We start from the raw sequence: 17,548 nt of genomic DNA, 5'->3' as shown, positions 1-17,548 counted from the left end.
CAGCCAACACCACACGTGACAAAGCCGAATGCCTCAACTCTGTGTTTGCCTCAAAATCTTGTGTCCCAAACCCGTCCCTCTCTGTACCCAATCGTACGCAGCTGCTCGTGGACTCTGTGTCCTTCTCTCCTGACAAGATGGAGAAGTTTCTGTCAATCCTCGACGATGATTCTGCAACTGGACCAGATGGCATCAGCCCACGGGTCCTAAAATCCTGCTCTGCCACTCCATCTCACCCTCTCTCTGTTCTCTTCACCCTCTCTTTTGTTCAAGGTCATCTGCCATCAGCTTGGAAATCAGCCAACATTACCGCTTTACACAAAAAAGGTGCAAAAACAGATCCTTGCAACTACAGACCAATCAGCCTTAATAATCTATCTATAATTCCAGTAATCTCTGTACGTTTGTACGTCTGTACGTTTGTCTGTGACCGCTGTTTCTCGACAACCACGGGTCCGATATACTTTTAACTTGCCAGGTATATTGCTGGGGACCCGAGGATGTGCCTTTTCAAGGTTTCATATTAATCGGACAATTACTTACCGAGCTATGTCCAAAAAACGATTCAACCAATCGGAGAGCAGCGAACTATCGCGTGTGCCGAACGTGGCGGACACACTCTGCCTCGGATGGCACATTTGAGAGCGTATTCATTTATTTCACGTTTGCAAACTATGTTGGCGTTAAACTATGTTTTAAAACTAATAAAAACGAATTTGCGATTCATTCGCTTTCCTGCGCGTTTGTGCACGCGATGGCGATTTCTTTACCAAACTCCGGAAGCCGTTCGCTTTGGACCAAACCATTTCATGTAAATAGAGGGGGGGGATTGTCACCGTACTCGCAAGCCGTTCGCTTTGGACCAAACCATTGCATGTAAATAGAGGGGGGGGATTGTCACCGTACTCGCAAGCCGTTCGCTTTGGACCAAACCATTTCATGTAAATAGAGGGGGGGGGATATAATTTTAGATATAGATATAGTACGGGCAATGCCCTAGTAATAATAATAATAATAATTCATTTATTTTGTATAGCGCTTTTCCAGAAGCCCAAAGGCGCTTTGACAGAGTGGAAAACATAATGCATAACAATACATGAAAACAACAATTGCAAAAAGACAAGAATCAATAGGGAGCCTTCTCCCAATTATCAGCAAAGTCATGGAATTCATCATTGCTTTGGATATCAAATCTTTCCTCTTCTCCAATGGCTTGATCTCTGATCATAAATTTGGTTTCAGACGAGGTCACTCGACTCTCGACATGCTGCTTCTGCTGTCTCAACAATGGATGGAGGTCTTCAATGCCAAACAGGAAATTAGAGCGGTCCCCCTTGAAATATCACGTTCCTTCGATACGGTCTGGCACCCCGCTCTGCTCACCAAACTCTCCTCCTATGGTATCCATGGAAATCTCCACACATGGATTGCGGACTTCCTCTCTGGTCATAGTCAACGTGTGGCCCTGAATGGATTTCTCTCATCTCCCCTTCCTGTTCAGGCTGGAGTTCCTCAAGGCAGTGTTCTGGGCCCTGTGCTTTCTCTGGTCTTCATCAATGATCTCTCTGACTCTCTTGAAAATCCTCTCTATCTCTTTGCTGATGACTCCACACTCTGCCGCTCCATTCCTCATATCTCAGATCGGCAGTCTGCAGCCTCCTCACTCTCTGCAGATCTGGACAAAATCACAGACTGGTCAAACAAGTGGAACATGTCTTTCAATCCTGACAAATCTCACAATCTTACTATGTCTCTCCAAAAAGACTGACTGGACAACCCTCCCATCTACTTTCTGAACAATCCTCTCCAAGAAGTTCTGTCACTCAAGCTTTTGGGTCTCACTATCTGCCATGATCTTTCCTGGGAAAACCACATTTCCAAGCTGGCCTCCAAAGCCAGTCACCGACTGGGCATCCTCCGTCGTGCGAGGTCCTTCCGTGGCACACCTGAGCTCCTTACCACATAAAAGGCTTTCATCTGCAGCTCAATGGAATACTGTCCTCCCCTCTGGGCTGGTGCTCCTGCCTCACACCTAGCTCGTCTTTACGCTGTTGAAACCAAAGCTTTCAGAATCATTGGAATCTCCCGCGATGAGGCTAACTCCGAGGGCCTTTCACTGGTGCTCGCAGGCAGGTAGGTGGTCTTTTTGTCTTCTACCGACTCCTATCCAGCCTCGCTCCCCCAGCTCTATCTGTGCTTTGTCCCCCAAATACTCCTGCAGGTCGCACAAGATCTGCCAGTAACCCTCTTCTGATGAAATTGCCAAAATCAAGACTCTCTGCTCACCTTCACTCCTTCACTCCTCTTTACTCCCGTCTCTGGAACAAACTCCCTCACTCTCCTCAATCCCACTCCTCCCTCCAGGTCTTTAAAACAGCTGTTCACGACCATCTCTTATCTTCCCCCATCCAAAACCTTGATCTTTTCTACCCCCGTTAATTCACTTCACCCCAAAGCCGCTTTTTTTTTTTAATAGATTTTTTTCTTTCCTGGAAGTTCCAGCAGTGTCGATTTGTTTTATACTTTGTATGGACAAGACTATATGTTTGTACAATGTTACAAAACCATCGAGTCAGACTTTATTACCCTCGCCAAAGGAGAGTGTATTGCATTTGGGCCCGTTTGTCCGTTTGACTGCACAGAATGTGCTGACGTAGCCCACACCCGCCACCTAGTGGTAGCCAGTCGTACATGTTCTCTTTTTTTTCAACCAGTACCTCTATAGTCTATATCTATAAAGTATTACAATTAGGATGTGAGTACAGTACGTCTATAAAGTATGTACAATTCGAATGTGAGTACATCTATATGGTATGTTCAATTAGAATATGAGTACTTCTATAAAGTATGTATAATTATAATGTGATTACGTCTATAAAGTATGTACAATGAGAATGTGAGTATGTCTATACGGTATGTACAATGAGAATATGAGTACTTCTATAAAGTATGTACAATTATTATGTGATTACGTCTATAAAGTATGTACAATTAGAAAGTGAGTACGTCTATAAAGTATGTACAATTAGAATGTGAGTACATCTATAAAATATGAACAATTAGAATGCGAGTATGTCTCTCAAGTATGTACAATTAGAATCCGACTACATCTATAAAATATGTACAACTAGAATGTGAGTACGTCTGTAAAGTATGTACAACTAGAATGTGAGTACGTCTCTAAAGTATGTACAACTAGAATGTGAGTACGTCTGTAAAGTATGTAAAATTAGAATCTGACTACATCTATAAAATATGTACAATTACAATCTGACTACATCTATAAAGTATGTACAATTAGAATGTGAGTGTCTATAAAGTATGTACAATTACAATCTGACTACATCTATAAAGTATATGAACCACCTTTAGATGCCATTTTTCCCCGCAGAGCAGGGGTTGGCCTTTTTCGGGCACCGTTGTCCCCTTTTTGAAGCAATGTTTTATGGCCGGATGGCCTTCCTACCGCCAACCCTGTTAGTCACCTCTTGCGACACACAGGGAATTACCAGTGAACTGGTACTCGATTTGCCGACCTCGGAAGGATGACGGGCTGAGTCAACCCCCCTGGCGTTAATTCAGCGATCGACCGGGATTCAAACCCAAGATCCTAGGATCCCAAGCCGGCACCTTAACCGCTAAGCCAACACCAGACTTTTACATCTATAAAGTATGTACAATTAGAATGTGAGTGTCTATACTCTATAAAGTATGTACAATTAGAATCTGACGACATCTATAAAGTATGTACAATTAGAATGTGAGTGTCTATACTCTATAAAGTATGTACAATTAAAATGCGATTGTCTATAAAGTATGTGCAATTAGAATCTGTACAATTAGAATCTGACTCCATCTATACATCTATATGTACAATTAGAATCTGACTACATCTATACATATATATGTACAATTAGAATCTGACTACATCTATAAAATATGTGCAATTAGAATTTGACTACATCCATAAAGTATGTACAATTAGAATGTGAGTACATCTATAAAGTATGTGCAATTACAATATGAGTACATCTATAAAATACCTACTATAAAACAACACGAAACAAGTCTGGGTGAGGGTATGCAATCTTTGATTGTTCGTTCTTGTTTAGAGTAGGCAACAGAGTTTTGTCACCATTTTTGAAAAAGGATATAGTTGTAATTGAAACTATGCAGAGAAGGGAAATCAAGACTGTTGCATAAATTAAGGAACTATTATTTGAGGAACGACTGAGAGCATTTGGCTGACCAACATTGGTATGGAAGGATGTCAAGGCACTTATATGGTTAATGATGATATATGGTTTTGGTCAAGTAAATACAGCCTATCCAGCTGTCGAAGATGCGAAGTAGTGGGGCCACAATTTCAAATTGAGCAAACCTGTACATAAATGACTTTCACCATCATCAGTGATTTTGTTTTATTCCAGCCTGAACCTCTGCTTGTTGAACATTAGTTATCTGAAGCCTTCAGTGGCATCCATAGTCCAAGTACTATTTGTGTTGTAATAATTGCATTCTGCTTTGCTGGGTTGTCTGACAGGACAGTCTCGCGAGGCTTGGAGTTGCCACTCGTGATGAGACCGGACATTGGCTCACCTTAATTGATTCTGACTCCTCTGGGTGAGCTTAGAATTTGGAAGTTTTGGGGGGCTCATTAAACGGGGAATCGGTGCTGGTAGCGCTGGTTGAGGTTGCGATGCTTGTTATGGAATCCATGGTGGTGGGGTGTGGTAATGGTGGTGCCTCGTCATTGCAGGACGGTGGATCTTTGCGAGTGGAACCAACTGATCGACCAACGCACCGGGTGCTCGCGGTTACTCGTTGTTCCGAACCCAAAGGTAGGCTTTAAATCCCATTAGAATTTCTGCTCCGTGTGAAAATGCATACGATGTAGAATATTGGAATCGTTATGCGATGTAATATGGAGCAACAATCCAGAATGGGCAGCTTGTTAGTAATCCGCTGATCCATTTAAATGGCCCACTTCTATCTTGAAGTAACCATTTTGTTTTATATGAAGATCTTGCAGTTAAAACCAACACTGATTGGTCCATGTTTAACCTATTTATCCAACTACACTGTGTTTCAGACAGGAACTGTGGAACCTTTGCTGCAATCCTTCACCGGCGAGGAGGAGAAGCAGATGAAAAGAATGTTACAGAGGATGCACACTCTCATTACAGTACGGAAATGCCCCTTTTCTGTCTCTTCTTCTGTTCATGCATCTTACGAAGCCTCACATTATATATTCTTTCTATTTCTATCTCCCGCCCACTAAAACCTCCAGGCGGCGGTGAAAAGTCGGGTGAGGTTGATGGTGGATGCAGAACAATCTTACTTCCAGCCAGCCATCAGTCGTCTGGCCTTGGAAATGATGCGCCAGTTCAACCACGACGATGCCGTTATCTTCAACACTTACCAGTGCTATCTACAGGTGAGCAAGGTGAACCAGAGAGGGTGACAGGAAGAGCGTCTTGGAGTTAAGGGGACACGGTAACAGTGTTGTTGGACCTATGGAAAACGATACCGCTCTTCGGAACAACAGCACACTCTGACGAGGTATAATATGAAAGATTTCTTGATTGCAGCCCCTTTACCGACACGAGTACAGTTCCAGTATTCTACTATACTATTCTGGGCCTTCCCAGAACAATCAGACGAGGTTCTCCAAGAGCATTTAGGAAAATACAAAATAATCCGATGACTGGTGAGGCCTGTGGGGAGATGACGTCAATCCTAGCCTGGCTTGCCTTTGAGGGTAGATTATAAATCTGTTTTTACAAATCAAGGATTAACAATCTCATTTTTGTGCCAAATCATGAGGGCTTATTGAAAATTTCCTCTTTTTATGGCGTTGCGTTCCTGAGGTCTAGAATGTAAAACGTCATCAAATTATATTGCTTTAGTGCAGCGGATAACAACAACAATTGTGCATTTTATGAGAAAAGCATGAAATTTCTAACATAGTTAGTGCACACCAGCAGGTTTATTTTCAGATGTGGAGGGAAGTCAGATTTGACCTCTGAGGACCGTGAGAGGTCAAATCCAAAATGGCCGCAAGCCCACCGAGTCTAATGTTCAAACGCGCTTAATTTTGGAACCAAATAGTGGAGAAAAACATTATAGGTGTCATTTCCAACTAAATTGGGGATGCTCCTGATGAGCTGTGGGTTGCCTTTGGTGTTGGGTCAAGCTTTCGGTACATAGCTGTTCACGAAATGGTTGCCACATTGAATCCAACACAGTGTCTGACTCTCCCAATCTTTCACGCTTTCACCGGGTGTGATACTGTATCTGCATTCGCTGGCAGAGGAAAGAAGACTGCCTGGGAAACTTGGAAGTCTTTCTTAGAGGTGAATGATGCTTTCAATGAACTCCTAGGCATGCCAAGTGAGGTCAGTGAAGGCTCAATGTTACTGCTGGAACGATTTGTGGTGCTGATGTACGACCGAACCAGTGAGAGCACGGAAATGAATGATGCTTTCAATGAACTCCTAGGCATGCCAAGTGAGGTCAGTGAAGGCTCAATGTTACTGCTAGAGTGATTTGTGGTGCTGATGTACGACCGAACCAGTGAGAGCACGGAAGTGAATGATGCCAGGAAACAGCTCTTCACACAGAAGTGTAGAACTCTAGAGAACATTCCTCCAACCCAAGCAGCACTCAAGCAGCACATCAAGCGCACTTGCTACCAGGCCAACTGTTGGAACCAGGCATTGGTCATGGATCCAGAGATGCCAGACCCACCTGACTGGGGCTGGACAAAGGAGACAACTGGGTGGCAGCCTCTTTGGACCCCTCTCCCTGAAGCATGAAAATCGTGCCAAAATTGATCGACTGTGGCTGCAAGAAAGGGTGCACTGGACGCTGCAAGTGTGCCAAAGCTGCATTCAAGTGCACTGCACTGTGCTTCTGTTCTGGAGACTGTTAGATTTAGATCATTACCAATTTTCATCATTGCACTTGATTTAATGTAAGCTTTTGTGGACATACTTGGTTAACTACAGTTATTTTTTCAGAGGTGATTGCATCATTCCTTGCAGTGTAAACACTCTTTTCATCATTTCTGGTCTTTGGGTGTTCTGTACCTATCCCTCCCTGTACCTGAAAAAATTAAGTTTTAAAAGTTCAAATGAACTTTTTCCAATAGCAGTTCCAACTGCAGTATCATAAAAATAGATATTTAACGTAATTTGACCTTGACCTAAATGCATTTCCTTCAATTCTGGCGATCAAATGGAATGGAACATGTCTTTCAATCCTGATAAATCTCACACTCTTACGATGTCTCTCCGAAAAGACCGACTGGAAAACCCTCCCATCCACTTTCTGAATAATCCTCTCCAAGAAGTTCTGTCACTCAAGCTTTTGGGTCTCACTATTTGTCATGATCTTTCCTGGGAAAACCACATTTCAAATCTGGCCTCCAAAGCCAGTCGCCGACTGGGCATCCTCCGTCGTGGGAAGTCCTTGCTTGGCACACCTGAGCTCCTCACCACATACAAGGCTTTCATCCGCAGCTCTATGGAATACTGCTCTCCCCTCTGGTCTGGTGCTCCTGCCTCACACCTAGTCCGTCTTCACGCTGTTGAAACCAAAGCGTTCAGAATCATTGGAATCTCCCGCGATGAAGCTAACTCCAAGGGCCTTTCACTCACTCACCGCAGGCAGGTTGGTGGTCTTTCCGTCTTCTACCGACTCCTCTCTGGCCTTGCCCCCCCAGCCCTCTCTGGGCTCTGTCCCCCAAATATTCCTACAGGTCGCACAAGATCTGCCTGCAACCCTCTTATGGTTAAACTGCCAAAATCAAGACTTTCTGCTCACCTTCACTCCTTCATTCCTCTTTTCTCCCGCCTCTGGAACAAACTCCCTCACTCTCTTCAATCCCACTCCACCCTCCAGGTCTTTAAAACAGCTGTTCACCACCATCTCTTATCCTCCCCCATCCAAAACCTTGATATTTTCTACCCCCGCTAATTTCGGTCCCCTTGTGTTTTATACTTCTCCCACCACCCCCCCCCCCCCCCCACCCTTCCCACGCCTCCTGCCCCCAAGCCCCCTCCCTCCCACACTTCTCCCTGCTCTCAAATGTTGTGGTTGTGTGCTTCCCCTTCTCTCCCCATCTTGTCTTCTGCTCCCTCTTTTTGTATATTTTGTTTGTCTGGTTGATTTGTTTGTGAAATAAATGTTAGCTCTTTCACGAGCCTCGATTCAGTATACAAAATCTCAAAAGTATCACCAAATGAATGGGCATCCCCAATTTAGTTGGAAATGACATCTATAATGTTTTTCTACACTGTTTGGTTCCAAAATTAAGCGTGTTAGAACATTAGACCCGGTGGACTGGCGGCCATTTTGGATTTGACCTCTCACGGTCCTCAGAGGTCAAATATGACTTCCCTCCACATCTGAAAATAAACCTTATGGTATATACTAACTATGCTAGAAATTTCATGCTTTTCTCATAAAATGCACAATTTGTTAAAATATGAGAGCTTATCTGCTGTACTACCTCATTTACAGCGTCATTTGTGATACAGCTTGTAAGGAAACAAATAAATAAATAACCATTTAGTGCATTCTCGACTCTTTGCTGCGAAATTATCTGGAAAGTTTCAACTATCTCCTCATTTTATCATTCTTGAGTTATTGTTGGAAAAATAAAATACTGTACTCAAAGCTGGAACCTTCCGTTATTACCTCCACAACTGAAGGTGGATGGAGGTTATGTTTTCATCCCTGACTGTCTGTTTGTGAGCAGGATATCTCAAAAAGTTGTAGACTAATTAGGACAAATTTGGTGGACAGGTGGGGTGTGTGTTATGGACTAAATGATTCGATTTTTGTGAAGATCCAGATCCAGATCTGGCCTCTCAGTGGGATGCAAAACGTAAACTGTTCTGCCTGGTGGAGGTATGCCTGTCAAACCTGGTGGAGGTGGAGGTATGTTTTCCTCAAACTACGATCATCTCTTCTTTGACCCATGTTGATGACCTTTCCAAAACTATCGGACCATTTCTTCCCCCTCACCCCCTTCTCTCTCGGTACATGCATCACACATCGGACGAGAATGTTGGGAGACATTGTTGTACATTTCCATAAATTGCAAATATAGTAGGAGATCGACAAATCAAATAAATACAGGAGGCCCACATGAGATTTGAAGCCCTAAATTTAGGATGGTTGTTTTGGCTGCATGTTTGCCATCAAACTGTCCTGCCTGGGTTTTATCCCCGGCAGTGTCCGACTTCAACAAGACTGCCGTTCTGATCCATTGTCAGCAGGCGGAGCCTCATCTGAGAGCATGATGCGGAAGCACATGTAATGCTGATCGTCCTGTTTGCATTAGGGTGTGGCGTTAAATATTTCGTTATAGCTTAAACAGTAGGCCATTGTTTGCTTGTTTTCCAGCCAAATTCTCTGCTTGTAGATTTTAAAGGGATGCACGTGAGTTAGATTAGGTAAATAGTAAAAATTGGGAAGTATGTGGATAAAGCATAGGCATGATCTGCCAAATGGCCTCCAGCTGTCTAACATTCCATGCACTTCATTGTCTATCTCGATATTACGAATAGGACAGAAACCCTGAATTTTTGTACATTTGTCGAGTTTAGTGCAATCTGGCTGCTGTTGGTGTTTTCATTTTCCTCATCCAGGGATCGACAGGAATGAGCATTTGACAATGTAGAGTCTTCCGAGGTATGTAGATTACAGTAGACCGGAGAGTGAATGTTCTGAATTAAAGTATTATGTGTGGACTCGCACACTCACTGACACCCGGACCGATTACTATAGACTTTCCCACCCTTTCCGAACTGGGATGGGCTAAGAAGCAAAGTTGTGAATTTGTGATTTCCAGTTGGACGCTCTGCTACCTCCGGTATGCTCATGGGTATATATTTTGGTTTTGGGAGAAAGGAAAGCCGTAACTGCATTTGTAACAGATGCATGCATGCAGTGTTTACACGCATGGCCTTTCGGTTTTTAAACGGTGACCTAAGCCTCATGGAGGAATGAATGAATGAATGATCGTTTTAAGGCCATTTTCCCCGCTAGGGCGGGGGTTAGCCTTGCGGGCCTCATGACAATCATGGTTCCCTGTTTGAGGCAATGTTTTTATGGCCGGATGCCCTTCCTGACGCCAACCCTTGGTCGCCTCTTACGATGTGCAGGGATACGGTGTACCTATTCTAAATCGGGGTACACACCGGGATCATTCATCCCAGCAAGCTGGTACTCAATTTGCCGACCTCGGAAGGATGACAGGCTGAGTCAACTCCCCTGGTGTTAATTCAGCGATGGACCGGGATTCGAACCCAGGATCCTAGGATCCCAAGCCGGCACCCTAACCGCTAAGCCAACACCAGGGATTAGTGCAATCATGCAGGAGTAATAATAATGCTTTAGTGTGATGCATTAGCTGCCACCTTATCCAAGTTGTTCTCTGTGTTCAGCACAAACATGTCCATTGCTTTGGTTATACCATCATTGGGTGTCGTCATCGATGTACCGTATGCCTTGGAGTGCATCGGTGCTGCCGAAACGGTCGGTTGGCACGGATTAAGCTTGGTGATTTACCGGTACCTCCCAGCGGTCAGCAGGCCAGGAAGTTATAATTTCTTCAGTGTGCCAGTGATAACTCACTTGCTCTTCGCGAAAAACACATTGAGATATTAGACGTCCATCAATGAGCGGTGCTGGCAGACGGGTTCCTCCGACTTTAACATCCTTCCGATGGATGGCGTGCAACACGGGCACCTCAGTCCGCATGCGAAACACCAGGGTGACAGTTCATAGCCGGGTCGAGATTTGTACCCAGGATAGTCTGTTATACTGTCGGGTTTCCCATCCACGAACCTCCAGGAGGCCTACGATGCTGTGACGGTGGACTTGGAGTTGTCGCGACGAGAGGGCTGGCACTTTGGTGCTAAACTTGTACGTGGAGCCTACATGGAGCAGGAGAGGGAACGAGCAATGGTGGTGGGCTACCCTGATCCCATCAATCCCAGCCTAGAAAGCACCAGCCACATGTACCATCGGTATGCTTCACTCGTGCTACACATCCTATGCCAGTCTTTCTCCAATCTATTGATCCCATTTCAATGGGAACTCTTCCCATTATCTTTGTCAAAATCGATTTTGTTTGTGCTAACCAATCATAAAATTGCAATAATTTGTTGACTGATTCACTTGTTCTGTTATTCTTCTCTTTTATTTCATTTGTACATAGTCGAGTCGTAACAAATGCAACTTTGTGTGATTGACTCATAGGTTACGTGACCTTATTTTTATCTGATTTTTCTTTTCTCATGGGATGGGCTCAGAAGCCTTGTACGCTTGAAAAATGTGCCATCTCAGAGTATGATGTCATGCTGACTGCGGGTACAGCAAATACATTGAACCGAAAATTCCAAAATGTGAAATAACCTTGTGATCGTTCAACACTTTTTTTTTTTGCCCCCGTCGCACCGCGGAGCGAAAGGGGGACCATGGTTTTCCCCTCCGTCCGTCCGTGCGTGCGTAAGCGAAGGACCGAATTCTAATTTGGTGTGTGGGTGCAACTAGGCATGTGGAAGAACCCTATTAAAAATTAGGTCGCCACGTCAAAATCCAAGATGGCCACCGCCACCTAGTCTATAACCTTCCCGGGGCCCGTCCCGACAACTTTCTTTTACATATATATAGAAGATAACTGAGAAGGAAGTTGAAGAAGCGATAAAAGCAATGAAGCGTAGAAAAGCGGGAGGGCCGACGGGAGTTGTGGGAGATATGTTGAAGGCAGCAGGAAGTTGGGGTGTGAAGAGAATGACAGAGATCTGCAATCTGGTGGTGAAAGAAGGCCGCATTCCAGTGGATTGGGAACTGAGTACCCTCGTCCCTCTATACAAGGGGAAAGATGACCCTCTAGAGTGTGGCTCGTATCGAGCGATAAAGTTATTGCAGCATGGAATGAAGGTATTGGAAAGGAGGATAAGGAAGAAAGTGAAGATTGAGGAAATGCAGTTTGGATTTATGCCAGGAAGAGGAACGACAGACACGCTCTTTATTGTAAGGCAGTTGCAGAAGTACATGGAGAAGAGGAAGAAGTTGTTTCTTGGGTTTGTTGATCTGGAGAAAGCATTCGATAGGGTTCCACGCGGAGTAGTGACATGGGCAATGAGGAAGTTAGGAGTGGAGGAATGGTTGATCAGAGTAGTGATGGCAATGTACGAGAGAGCGCGCACAGCTGTAAAGACGAAGGATGGGAACAGTGGTGACTTTGAGGTGAAGGTGGGAGTGCATCAGGGGTCGGTACGAAGTCCACTACTATTTGTAGCTGTGATGGAGGTGCTGGCTCAGAACGTAAAGGAGGGTTTACCGTGGGAGTTGTTGTATGCAGATGATCTGGTGCTGATTGTAGAAAGTATGGATGGACTGAAGGAGAAGATGAACAAGTGGAAGGAATGTATGGAGGCAAAAGGTCTGAAGGTGAATATAGGAAAGACAAAGGTGATGGCAAGTGGTAAAGCATGTGGTGAGGTGGAAAGTACTGTGAAGTGGCCCTGTGCTGTGTGTAGGAAGGGTGTCGGAGTGAACTCCATTCAATGTACAATGTGCGGTGAGTGAGTTCATTGAAAATGTAGTGGTCTGAGAGGGTCATTAACCAGTGTGGCAGCTACATTCAAGTGTTAGGTGTGCACAGGGGGAGCTGCAGATAGAGAAAATGTTAAATTGGATCTTGGAGACGGCATGAAGCTGGAAGGTGTGAAAACATTTTGCTACCTCGGAGACATGCTGAATGGAGAAGGTGGATCAGACTCGGCGACAGTTGCTGGAGTGAGATGTGCATGGAAGAAGTTTCGGGAACTGAGTGGCAAGCTGACGAGGAGGGGAGTGTCGTTGAAGCTGAAGGGAAAGGTGTATGCTGCATGTGTGAGAAGTGTTATGATTTATGGATGCGAGACATGGGTAATGAACGTGGAGCAGCAACGAAGGCTGGAAAGGGTGGAAATGCGAATGGTTCGGTGGATGTGTGGAGTATTGTTGAGAGAGAGGAAGACAAATGATGAATTGCGAAAGATGATGGGAATAGAGCCTGTGATTGATGCTGTGAAGAGAAAGAGGTTGAGATGGTTTGGTCATGTGTTGAGGAAGGATGAGAGTGACGGGTTGAGAAGAGTGATGGAAATGAATGTTGAAGGAAGTAGAGGGCGGGGAAGACCGAGAAAGACTTTGCTAAAGATGGTGGAAGAAGAAATGTGGGCAAGGGGGTTAACAAGGGGAGATGCAGAAAATAGGGCAAAATGGAGAAGATTGTCATGGGCTCCGCAAGGCTAACCCCCGCTCTAGCAGGGAAAATGGCCTTAAAATGCCTGTTGTCTGTTGTTGTTTAACTTTTCACAAAGTTATGATTTACTGCAGTATCACTCGATGGTTTATAGTGACGTTTGGTCCTGTTGGCATCGACACTAAACGAGCTGTTTCTCCTGCAGTTGCCTCAATTCCATATTGAAGAGTATTGCAGCCAGGGGTTGTGCCCGCGTTCTTGTTGCTTCACATAATGAAGGGACCATGAAGTACACCATCCAAAGGTACATCTCACGAGATAATAACCGCACAACATGCGCCATCACTCTTTGCCTCTATGCATCGATAGTTACATGCTTGCCCTCTTTACACAAATCATACAAGAGATGGCTTTGTAAAGTGAGTAGGTAGGTGGCAATCACTCGCGTGATCGTTGGATGTACATAGTGCGAGTTTGATGAACGACATACGTAGTACCAGTTTGACGTACGTCGTACTAGTTTCATGTTTGTAGAACTAGTTTGATGTACATAGTGCTAGTTTGTTGCACGACGTACTTGGTACTAGTTTGATGTATGTAGTACTAGCTTCTTGTGTGTAGTATTAGTTTGATGAAATATGTACGTAGTACTAGTTTGACGTGCGTAGTACTAGTTTGATGAATGTAGCACTAGTTTGATGTACGATTGTACGTAGTACTAGCTTAATCTATGTAGTACTAGTTTGATGTACGTAGTACTAGTTTGATGAATGATGCACATCGTACTAGCTTGATGAATGACGTACATCGTACTAGCTTGATGTGTGTAGTACTAGTTTGATGTACGATATTATGAGCGTGATGTACGTAGCCATTGTTCGATGTACGTGGTACCAGTTTGACGTATATATTCTACGTACTTGCCACTAGCTCGACGTACATAGTACTAGCTCGACGTACCTCGTACTAGCGCGCGATGTACGTGGTACTAGCGCGCGATGTACGTGGTACTAGCGCGCGATGTACGTGGTACTAGTGCGCGATGTACGTGGTACTAGCGCGCGATGTACGTGGTACTAGCGCGCGATGTACGTGGTACTGGCGCGCGATGTACGTGGTACTGGTGCGCGATGTACGTGGTACTGGCGCGCGATGTACGTGGTACTGGCGCGCGATGTACGTGGTACTGGCGCGCGATGTACGTGGTACTGGCGCGCGATGTACGTGGTACTGGCGCGCGATGTATGTGGTACTGGCGCGCGATGTACGTGGTACTGGCGCGCGATGTACGTGGTACTGGCGCGCGATGTACGTGGTACTAGTGCGCGATGTACGTGGTACTAGCGCGCGATGTAGAATTTGACGTACGTGGTACTACCTATATGTACAGAGTAGCCACAAAGTCCCTGTACACGCAGTTAGAATTTAGTTAGAATGTATCTGTATGCTCCCCTCCATTTTCCACACAAATTTCATTTTTTTTTTTTCTCTCCATGTTCTTCTGGACATCTTCCATGTTGAGGGTTGGAGGTCATAATAGCAGGCAGCCCCTGACAGCTGTTTTGAAGTCTTCAACTGTTGTTAGGGGGAGATGAGAAATTTCCTCTTTCACAATGCCCCAAAGCGAGTTGTCACATGTTGTTAAGTCCGGACTTCGAGGAGGCCACACTATCTCAGATCCACGTCCAATCCATCGTCCACTGAATTTGTCGTCGAGATATTCTCTAACTGCGAGAGTGTAATGTGCTGGTGCACCATCTTGCTGCAGGATAACTGTTGCGTCGAGACCTCTCTCACGCAGTTGTGGAACAAACCACGTCTGAAGAATGTTCAAATAAGCAGTGTGATTGACACTTGTATCGAACAAATATGGCCATATCAAGTGATCTTCTGAAATTTCTGGCCACATCATGACATGAGGAGGATGCTGTTCAATTTCCTCATAAAAATGAGGATTTTCTTTACACCAAAAATAAACATTCCTGGATCGATTGCTGAGGTAAATAGCACACTCATCTGAAAAAAATATGCTTCATCTTGATTTAATGATGGAAAATCGCTGCAGAAGAGCCTTGCTCTAAATCAAGTCAAATCAAGGACACTCCCTGTTGAAAAAGCCTTCTTCTCCCATGCCCGCATCGTGTCGTGCGTAGGATCTGGCTTATTGAATCTCTGCAAAAATCTTGTCCTTATGTCTTCAAAACTTGTTCCTTCTCGCGCGTGGACATGAACCCAAACAAGTAATCAGTCTCTCTTCTATCGTGTACTCACTGGTGTCAGTCATGCTGAAGCCGTACCAGGAAACTAAATAAAACAAAAAAAATAACAAAGGACAAACTATTATGCTTTGGGACTTTGTGGCCACTCTGTACATTCGTCCAGCGGATTAGCTCAACATATCAAACCAATTGTTCATTTTTTGATAAAAGCACCAAAATTGGCACAAGCATAGAATATTATATACTAAACAATTTCAGATATGGAGGCACTTGAAATTTTACCTCTGTCGGGCAGGGCAGCCATTTTCCAAAATGGTGGCCATATGGCATTCGCAATATAGATATGCCGCTCTAGATGTCACTTTATGATTCTAAAAGTCGTTTTAAAGGTGTAAGTTGGTAAAACTATTGCACCAGAATATCAAACAGAGGGTTACATAAAATATATATGGCCGCCATTTTTCAAAATGGCCACAATTTTACGAAAATGGTGGCGATTTATTGAAAATTTCAGTGCTAACTCAATCACATTACAAATGAATTTAATAGCGACCACAATCCTGGTGTTGGGCTAGCGGCTAGGGTGCCGGCTTAGGATCCGAGGATCCTGAGTTCGAATCCCGGTCGATTGCTGAATTAACGCCAGGGGGGTTGACTCAGCCTGTCATCCTTCCGAGGTCGGCTAATTGAGTACCAGTTCACTGGTAATTCCCTGTTTGTCGTTAAAGGCGGCAAAAAGGGTTGGCGTCAGGAAGGGCATCCGGCCGTAAAACATTGCTTCAAAAAGGGGACCGAAAAACAACAACAACCACGGTTCCCGAAAAAGGCCAACCCCCGCTTGCGGGGAAAAATGGCCTCTAAAGGTGGTTATTATAATCAACCTAATAATGTGTTACATGTCTTTTCAGAGTATGGTGGTGGTGGTGGATGGTGGATATTGTGATACAGAGATAGCGGTTGCAGTAATAGGTGACCCGATAGCACATAATAGCGACTAAGACACTTAATTAATCATGTCAAAACGGTTCAAACTTGTGGACACATGTGCATCGCCTGCATATCAGCAGCCAGCTCATACAAACTGGGAACTTTGTGTTATATGCCAGGAGCAAACAATGGAGTCGCTTCGATTCCCGGCACTGTCGAAACGGTCAGACATTGGAAGAGGGTACAAGTCACTTGCTGATAACCTTGTCAAATTCAATGAACTAAGACAGTTACCAAGAACATTGCAGTTGGACAGAATAGATGGTGGTTCTGGTATTGAAGCTGCTATGGTTGCCAATGAGGCTAAATGGCATCACACATGCATGCTCTGCTACAACAGTACAATGCTGCGAAGAGCAGAGAAAAGAACTATGCCAAGTGCAGCAGCTACGTCGAGTGGAAGTGGTGATACTCCATGCAAACGGACTAGATCGTGGCCTGCTAGCACAGAAACAATTGCAAGCGAGCCTTCATGCTTCTTCTGTGGACATTTGGCTGGTAATGATGGCCTTCGTGAGGCTTCAACATTTCAGATTGACCGCAATGTACAGGCAAGTGCAGCAGTTGTTGAGGATACTGAGCTATTGGCCAGGCTCAGTATGGGTGACATGGTGGCATTGGAAGCCAAATACCATACAAAGTGTTTGCTGGCCCTATACAATCGCGCATGAAAGGTCAAGACAGATGCACAGCAAGGGACAGAAAGCAAACATGTAATTTCCCGGAATCGCCTTTGGTGAACTTGTGACGTACATTGAAGAAACTCTCCTGGAATCAGGAACTGCACCAGTCTTTAAGCTTGGTGATCTGGCACATCTCCACATGTCAAGAATGGAACAGTTGGGAGTTGCACACGACAAAAGAGTAAATACCACACGACTGAAGCAAAAACTCTTGGCCCAGTTCCCAGACCTGCGTGCTCAGAGTAAGGGGAGAGATGTTGTGCTGGTATTTGATGAAGATATCGGTGCTGCATTAGGCAAAGCCTGTGATGGGGGCATTGATAGTGATGGTTCACCTTGCACGTGCTGCACACATTGTACATCAACACATGTTCGAAGACTCAGGGCCT

At 44.7% G+C, this 17,548-nt stretch overlaps 2 protein-coding genes across 5 annotated transcripts in view; one reads left to right on the top strand and one right to left on the bottom strand.

The window, feature by feature from the left end:
- Positions 1-17,548, bottom strand: part of LOC137432380 (uncharacterized) — a 515,673-nt gene that overhangs the window by 322,563 nt on the left and 175,562 nt on the right. The gene's annotated exons all lie outside the window — the stretch shown is intronic.
- Positions 1-17,548, top strand: part of PRODH (proline dehydrogenase 1) — a 71,283-nt gene that overhangs the window by 47,488 nt on the left and 6,247 nt on the right. For both annotated transcript variants that reach the window (XM_068124254.2, XM_068124255.2), the window contains 6 exons: positions 4,544-4,623; positions 4,760-4,841; positions 5,093-5,185; positions 5,291-5,437; positions 10,867-11,042; positions 13,476-13,574. In XM_068124254.2, the coding sequence (XP_067980355.1) occupies positions 4,544-4,623; positions 4,760-4,841; positions 5,093-5,185; positions 5,291-5,437; positions 10,867-11,042; positions 13,476-13,574 (677 nt within the window). The remainder of the gene's footprint in view (positions 1-4,543; positions 4,624-4,759; positions 4,842-5,092; positions 5,186-5,290; positions 5,438-10,866; positions 11,043-13,475; positions 13,575-17,548) is intronic.

The sequence above is a fragment of the Myxine glutinosa genome, chromosome 8, assembly GCF_964187855.1.
Source record: "Myxine glutinosa chromosome 8, kmMyxGlut1.1, whole genome shotgun sequence".
NCBI classification, from domain to species: domain Eukaryota; kingdom Metazoa; phylum Chordata; class Myxini; order Myxiniformes; family Myxinidae; genus Myxine; species Myxine glutinosa.
The sequence above is the reverse complement of the archived record's forward strand: the minus strand, read 5'-3'. Positions and strand labels throughout refer to the sequence as shown.